Genomic DNA, 8,525 nt, shown 5'->3' on the forward strand with positions numbered 1-8,525 from the left:
ACAAGGTCAACAATCAAAACCTGCACTGCACAAAAAGCCTTCCCCAGAGAATCAGTAGCAAAGAAGTGATTTATCTCAACCACAGAGCTCAAGTGCTGGTTCCCATAGGAAGTTCCCCCATTTTAGAAGTAAGCAAAGGACAACAAATTAGTTCCAGTGCATAGTGTAAGTGGTGAGAATAGCAAATAATCCAACACAGAACTGAAAGAAAAACAAAAAACCCACAGATCGGAGACAATATTCTGGTATTAACTAGTAAAGGTCTAACACCACCAAAGAACATTTATAAAGCCTAGAAGGACCAGAAGCCCCCCAGGCTCCTAAGCTGGGTTGGGGAGAGGGCCCAGGGCCTCATCCACACACACCCCATGTCCTCATCCAGCCAAATGATGAACGAGTCCACAACAGAAGCCCCCCATGCTCCTGAGCTGGGGTTTGGGGGCCAAGGGCCTCAGCCATGCACCCCCTACATCTGTATCCAGCCCAGCAGTGACCACCAGAACACCACTGGAAACACCCTGGACTCCCAAGCTGGGGTGGGGAGGGCTGAGGGCCTCAGCCACACCCCCACAACATCCACATCCAGCCCAGCAATGACCACCAGGCCACTACTGGGAGCGCCCCGGGCTCCTGAGCCAAGGCAGTTGGGGGACCAAGGGCTTCAGCCATGCCCCCCCCCATGTCCACACCCAGCCGGGTGACAGCCACCAAGCTACCACCGGAAGCCCCCACGTCTTCCCCGTCAGAATGATGGGGGTGCCACAGGCCTCAACCACATACCTCCTCCTCTCTCCTCTTCCTGCCCTGTTCCCCTTCCACTTCTTCTCTCCCCCTCCCCTTAATTGCTCCTCAGCAATAATCTTAGAATGTAAAAAAAATAATAATAATAAATAAATAAATTTTAAAAAATAAATAAAACATTACTACTCTTCTCACTAAAATTTTTTTGTTTTGGAAAATATGGTCATTTTCCGTAAAAAAGTATGTTATTTATGTTAACATGCAGTGGGTTTATCATTGCTGTTTTTCAGTGATATTCATATTTTTATCTTTTTCTGTTTAAATTTTTAATGTAATATCAAGATATATAATTCATATAAACAAAAGGTTCATTGGAGTCCTCAGTGATATTTAAGAGTATAAAAGATCCTGAGATCCAAAAAGATTGGAATCACCATGATGAAATAATAAAAGTGTTTTATAGTTTTAATTATGAAGACTTGTAAACTGGAAAATTACTCTGGTGATAGTGAAAAGAAAGAGGATTTAAAATGGCATGCCCACTGATCATAGTATGGAAAATCATAAATGTGTTGGTTATCATCTGACACTGGTACTTGTGTGCATATTTGGCCAAAGATTACAAAGGAACATAGAAAACTGAATTCATTTGTTTTGGTAGGTGGCTAGGATGGCATATTTGTTTATTCCCATTATTTTTGTAGTAACATCTATTATATAATAAGAACATTTATTTCATTGCTTATGCAAATATCTTATAATGTAATAGAATTATTCATGCTAACATTGAGATTAGTAGGTGGAGTTCCTGCGTCACTTTTATGTCCTTAGAATTAATTATCTGGAAAGTTTTAAGGATATGTTTATTTTTTAAATTATATTTACTAGGCTAATTAAATTAGTTTGCATTCCACAAGTGTAGTCTAACAGCTGGCAGAAGCTGCATTGCCTAAAAACCAGAGGAAATACAGTTGGAATTAGCAAATAGTTGCCTGAATCTGTTCACAACATGGACAGTCAACACTATAGATAAATAAGGATCTGGCTGGGGTTTTTTGGGGGTTTTTCTTTTTACGAAGTTCTGTTAAAAATATACAATTTGTTTTGTTTCTGTTTTTAGGAAATGACTATACCCTGGTGCTTAAGGAGAGCAGAACTGGTGTTTAAGTGTGTCAAAGGTGAGCATAACCTTATATTTAACAATAGCCACCTGTATTTCCTATCAAATATTGAAAGTATTGCAACCCAAGAGAAAGAATGCAAAAGTTACTCTTGTCATCTTGCCTCAATTAAATAGTTTAACAAGCAAATATTTTATAACAAGATTTTTTATTTATCTTTTTCCAATCACAAAATAAATCTAAAATTTTCCTGAAATACAAGGATGTTGGATGTGATTTATATTTTGTTAATTCTAGCTTGGTCTGTATTGCCTTTTATTTTCTTAAAAAGAAAAAAAAGCCACATATTTAATTAACTTTTAATAACCTGTTGTAGCTTTATTGTATGGAATAATGAATAGTAAATAATAATAATGGAATACTAAATGGAATGCTAAATAGGACTTGAGAAATCATAAGAGTGTGTTAACAAAACTATGTTAAACCTCTCTGGCATGGAGAATTAGAGATTAAGGAAGTTTATCTGTCCTTTAGGCTTAACCTTTCCTATAGGCAAATGACTACCTAAAAAGTTAAGACACGAAGCCCCACAAATGAAAATTGAGTTTATCCAGACCAGACTCATAATAAAGCAATCTTTATTGTTCTATTTTAGGCTTCATGATGGAAATGGCTTCATGGGATGGAGGAATTTCTAGGACGGTGCAATTTCTGGTACCACATGTGGGTTATCTGAATAGATCTTTCCCCAAATTAATCTCTTTTAATATTTCTCACAGATATAGATAAGCATGCTGCCCTTAACTCCTAAATGTAACATAAAATACTAATAGCCTCCTATTTTTTGAGGGGACTAGTGTTTGGATGCCATAAAGTAACTTCATTTATTGTCAAAGATGTCAGTATCTACCACTCAAGGGACCTTTTATTTAACCCCAAAACCAAACTTGACTCATCTTTTCTGTTTTTTCCCACATTTATGTTATATAGATTACAAAGGGCTCATAAACAACAGCATTAGCAGAGAATGATTCTGTATTCTGTAGGACTTAGCAAAATTAGTGGTATTTTGTTATTATTTGCAGTAGTGCTATCTAGGGTTTTTTCTAGTAATCAAACTTATTAGTTGACAAACAACATAAGTTTTCAAAGGATGGAGCCATAAAAACAGCCTCTGTCCATAGCCATGCAGTTAAATCAGTCACAAAAGATAATTTTTACATATTGCACTTCATATCCAGAACTAGGTTCATATTTTGAAATACTTTTAAAATTTTTAAAAAATTGATGGTGATTTAGCAAGTGCAAACTTTTTTTTTTTTTTTTTTTACCTATTACAGAGTATTTCTGAAGAAATGTTTTATCAGCTTAGTAACATGCTCCCCCAGATCTTCCGAGTGTCATCAACACTTACTCTGACATCCAAGCACTGAACCCTTATAGAATGACATGCTTGCAGAAGAGGATTGTTTAGCTCTCCAGGAACTTCAGCTATGCTGGGATTCTTCAAGCAAAAGATGCACAGAAAGAGAACCTGCAACCCAAGCCACAAATCAAATCATGATATGTGTCTGTTAGACATTCCAAAAATTTATGTACTGCACAGACTAGTGATGAGTCCTGGCTTAAGCATTTGTTCTTAAAGTCTCTTTAACAAAGAATATCTCTTTTTTTCTACTGTTATGTCCTCCTATCTGTGAATATTAGTAAGTTAAGACTTCCTATTTATCATACATGGACTCTTGCTATAGAAGACCGTTCACTACATTTTCATGGATACATTTGACTTTTTCAGAAGTCTTAAATCGTGTCAAGTGCAAGCCTTAATTAAGCATACAAATAAAATCTTTCTTCTACTTTATTTGCCAAATCAATATTTTTTAAAAAGCACTGAAATAGGGGGTCTGGCCAGTTAGCTCAGTGGGTCAGAACATGGTGCTGGTAACACCAAGGTCCAGGGTTCGATCCCTACACTGCCCCCCCCCCCAAAAAAAAAACTCCAAGTAAATAAAAAGCACTGAAATATATGTTGCAAGTATGAGTTTATTGTGAAAATCTTTTTGTAGAAACACAAATATATGAGACAAATGTGCCTATTCTTTTAAATTCTCCTGTTTCAAGACCCCGCTTTTAATCTACTCTTTCTAAGGTCGTATAAGTTAGAAAAGGCTTTGGATTCTTTATCTCCATCTCATCTTCCCTCTTGGACTTTGCCTTGTCTATTAATAACATTTCATGGTCTGGGAAAATAGTGTTATTTTTTGCAAGCCTGCTGTAAATTTAGTCTTAACCAGCACCTGGTGGTATTTTAGTGCTCATCAGCAGTGTGACAATCAGACAGTGAGGATCATTTTTATTTATTTGTCCTCCTTCCTGCATTCTCAGCTTCCTTAACCATTTCTCTACCCCTTGCATTTCTTTGCTTATAACTATGTCCCCATTTCTGTCTCTGCTCTGTTTCCCCTCCTTTTCCATGGTCTTTCCTTGTGGTGCTGTTTTCTCAGATGTCACATATTTATCCCATTTATAACATTTTCTGAGAATAATGATTACATTAATCAAAGGCATTTACGAAAGCACATAGACATTTATTTACAAAAGCAATAGTTGCATCAAATCCAAGTCGTGTGGATGTTGTAATTGGCCAAAGGAATGAAATGGAGGGCCTGATAAGATGGCATAACTTGATTACAAGAAAAAAAAAAGCACTGTGTTAGTATGCCTAAATGTAGTAACTATTATAGAAACTCTATTGGCATGCAAGATGCTATTCCATAACAAAACATGTCTTGATTTTTCACTTAAGGAAGAGAGGTGTCCAAGTAACACAAAGGAGAACACCCACTCCAGCAGCATGTCCATTAGACACTAAAACTTTCCTTTTCAGGGAAACTGGTGATTCCACCACAAAGTAGATGTCTTGCCCTTAGAACCTATGCTTTGGAGAAATTGTCTTCCAGGCACCACTGTTATCATTGAGACTGATTCTAATGTAAAGCACGGAAGACAGAGGCAGAAACCAGGGATGTGATAGATCAGTGTCCGAGATTGAGTTGGAGGTGGGTGTAGTGTGATCAATAAAAGGCATTCAAAAAGAGGCATTGAGAGTATTTCCACAGAATTCTGTAACTGAGGTTACAGCCAACAGCTCAATGGGTACAGCCAAGTATCAGGGTGTAGGAGCAAAGGTTTGTTCATGGAAGTTTGGGAAATGCTGCTGCCCAACCCTTTCTTTGTCACCTCAAGGCTGTTTTATTAAATTACTTGCAAACTGGTGGCTCTCACCTGGGGACAGTTTAAAGGGACTCTTTGGCCTATGAAATCAATGTAACATTACTGTGTCCACTTTTCACTTGGCACTGTTATATACAGAAGCAGTAAGATTGGAATAATCATGCTTATGATGTTACATATCACTGATGAGAATACAAACACCAAGCTGATAACAAATATATGATTTAAAACACTAATAATATCCATTTGTTGGAGATGTTAGTAATTGCAGTAATTGAGGAGGTCTGGAGCTTTGTATTTAGACCAGGCAAATGAGATTATGATCCTTTTCTGAGCATTCTAGAAGGCTTGGAGGGGAGTGGTTTCAGGCCCTTCCTGTGTGATGTGAAGAACTTGCCTTAGCAGTCCAAGAATAGGAAGGTCATTCCAGCTTTTTAGGTATAAGGTGCAACAGGAGCAGAAGTAGAATGGAGGCGGTGTAGAATGGCCAGGAAGTTGGAAGAAGCTGACCACACAAGACAGGCTGGGGGCAGAGGGTGGGGCTTAGCACAGGCATTGGTGAGGAGTGTCTCAGCATAAACTAAGACAGATGACAAGGTCCTTGAGGCTTTAAGAGTATGCTTTGGACATCAGGCAGGGGCACTGAGCCCGAGGTCTCCATTCTGTATACCTCTTCCCTTCTCTTTCCCCCATTTTTGCTCTCAAAGCACCAAACCAAGCAGAGCTATAGCCTTGCCATTGATCTAGAAATGTTGCACCAGCTGTTCCTCGGCATGACAGTGTGACCAGATGGAAGAAATGCATGAAAAAGAATTTCAACAGGAAGAAATTTAGCTTGCCTGGGATTTGGCAGGTCTCTTATTACCACAGTACACCCCATCATCTGTGTCACTTCACTGGATCCTGGCTAATTCTCACAAGAAGAAAAAACATTTCACAAAGAAAAGATGAATTCACAGAAACATTCCTGTTCTGGAGGCCCTAAGGGAGAATCACAGAGCTGTGCAGAAAGAATAAAGCTTGGAGAGTAGAGCCTTAGGGCTATTTTTCAGTTTCTGGGTGAAAATGGTTGCTTTTCTGTGACTGAATTTTCCCGTTTTAGATGAAATTGAACTGTTTTGCTCAAAAAGACTAACAGCAGTGTGAAAATCATCATAAATGTGAAATAATAAAAAATTAACACCTATTTGAAAAAATTCCATGTTTTCAGAAACCTTTAAATCAGTGGTTTTCTATTCTTTAACCATCCAAGAAACTTTTAATTATCTTCCCCATATTTCTCTGAAGTGTCTTGAAAACTTACAAACAATTGAAGTTATTTGAGCAATCTTTTTTGTTAATCAAAGACATGTCTGTGGCGATGAGCTTCTGATTAGCAAGCAAGACATACTATTATCACAGAATTATCATTGTATAGTTCCCATACATAGTATTAGCACGTAAAATACATAGCATTATCATTGTGTAATTCCAAGCAAATTTGCAGAAAAAAAAAAAAAAAAAAAAACCTTGGCATTTGGTTTCACCCATAGAGTCTAATAGATGTGAAATGTATTTTTTTGAAAAATACTTTAAATAGTTCAATGGCATCATAAGGGACCACTATTCCAGGAACCCCAAGCTGGGACCCACAATTTTAGACAGAAATATTTACATGACAGTATATTACAAAGGGAGGGCAGAGATAAGCACAACATAAATAGCAGACTGACCCCAAGAAACATGTTCAATGAACAGCAAGTGTGTACAGAGTTTGTTCCATACACAAAGGCACAATGCTGAGCAAGATTCAGCCTTTAGAAAGTTATACAAAGGCCATGGGACTTGTCAAGTAAGACTTGGCAGGCTTCTCTGTGGTCTGTGATGCTGGCAATCTCTAATGACCAAGACAAAGTCCCAGCTAATGCAGGGGAATGGATGAGTCACCTCCAGAGGTTTCCTGCAGGACCAATAAGTGCTTGTGATATCCTATTCACATGTACACGGCTAAAATTATTATGATATGCTTCAGATCTCTCCTGCTGTTCTTTTCCTGTTTTCCGGGAGAATAGTTTCTGATGCATCCAAATCGAAGATATACCAGGCTTTTTTTTTTTTATTGGTTTTGAGTATTCATGAGATACAAAGCTGATTGTCATCTCTCAGGCCCAAGATGTGAAGTCTTCTGATATATCCAAATCTGACTTGGCTGAACTTCATGCCAGACATAGTCAGCCCTCATTAATCACAGATTCCATATGTGTGAGTTCAACTACCCACTAAAATGTATTTGTAACTCTAAAATTAATGAAGGCATTTACAAAAGCACACAGTCATTCACAAAAACAATAGTTTCATCACATCCAAGTCGTGTAGATGTTGTAACCGGCCAATGGAATGAAATGCAGGGCTTCTGGCAGCCCTTTCAGGGTTGTTAGTGACATGTGCAGTGACAAAAAATTTGAGTCCCCCCAATACACACATTCCAGCTCAGAGGGAACAAGGTGAAGCTCTGCCTTCTTGTTTCAGCTTTCATAATGTAAGCAAGTGTCTTTTTCCTGGTCTATTTAGTGCAACATTTTTTGCATTTTTGTACTTTTTATTGGTGATTTCGCTGTTTAAAATAGCCCCAAGCATAGTGCTGAAGTGTTCTCAGGTTCCAAAGTGCAAGAAGGCTGTGATGTGCCTGACGGAGAAAATATGTGTCTTAGGTAAGATTCGCCCAGGTATGCTATACAGTGCTGTTGGCTGAGAGTTCAATGTTAATGAATCAACAATATATGTTAAATAAAGTGTCTTTAAACAAAAGCACACATAAAACAAGGTTATGTATTGATTGGCTGATAAAAGTGTTGTGGCCAGAGACTTGGCAGGAATCTAACCCTGTATTTCCACCAGGAACGATGATTTAGTGTTCGCTAATTCAGTGCTCACAGCAAATTTATAGACCGTAACTACTGTGAATAATAAGACTTGACTGTACGTATCTTCTCTCACACGCAGGAGAGCTAACTGTGAATACCTTTGGCACATGGAGAATTAAACCTGGAACACATTACCAAAGAAACAAACAGATCCTTTCTGGACATGTTTAGGAATTAAGCAGAAACCGTGCTGTCTGTCTTAGGTTAAGTGTGACATCTGCAGGAGGAGAATATTAGTGGGTCTCCCCTCTCTCTTTCTCGCATGCTGTCTAGCCTTCTCTCCCTTTTTCTTTAAAATGAATCCTAGTTTCCTGTTATCTGCTCATCTGTGCTCAAAAGTCTCTACTCCAATCAACACTATAGCATCAGAGATCAGGAGTATAGTCCCTAGAGTGAAATAAACCTTCAAATGCTGGCCCTCTGACTTACTTGCCGTGGCTTGTCACATTGGGCATATTACCTAACCCTCCTAAGTATGTTTTCTCATCTGTAAGCTAGGAAAAATTAATAATAGTATCTACCTCAT

The 8,525-nt window shown here is 38.1% G+C and overlaps 1 protein-coding gene across 4 annotated transcripts in view; it reads left to right on the forward strand.

The window, feature by feature from the left end:
* FERRY3 (FERRY endosomal RAB5 effector complex subunit 3) overlaps nucleotides 1–3,723 on the forward strand; it is a 49,647-nt gene extending 45,924 nt beyond the window's left edge. For 3 of the 4 annotated variants that reach the window (XM_063104185.1, XM_063104202.1, XM_063104179.1), the window contains 3 exons: nucleotides 1,862–1,919; nucleotides 2,518–2,585; nucleotides 3,203–3,723. In XM_063104185.1, the coding sequence (XP_062960255.1) occupies nucleotides 1,862–1,919; nucleotides 2,518–2,585; nucleotides 3,203–3,295 (219 nt within the window). In that variant the 3' untranslated portion in view covers nucleotides 3,296–3,723. The remainder of the gene's footprint in view (nucleotides 1–1,861; nucleotides 1,920–2,517; nucleotides 2,586–3,202) is intronic. The other variant, XM_063104192.1, reaches the window with a different exon arrangement.
* Nucleotides 3,724–8,525: the final 4,802 nt, after the last annotated feature.

Source organism: Cynocephalus volans, chromosome 1 (genome assembly GCF_027409185.1).
Source record: "Cynocephalus volans isolate mCynVol1 chromosome 1, mCynVol1.pri, whole genome shotgun sequence".
In the NCBI taxonomy this organism is placed as follows: Eukaryota; Metazoa; Chordata; class Mammalia; order Dermoptera; family Cynocephalidae; genus Cynocephalus; species Cynocephalus volans.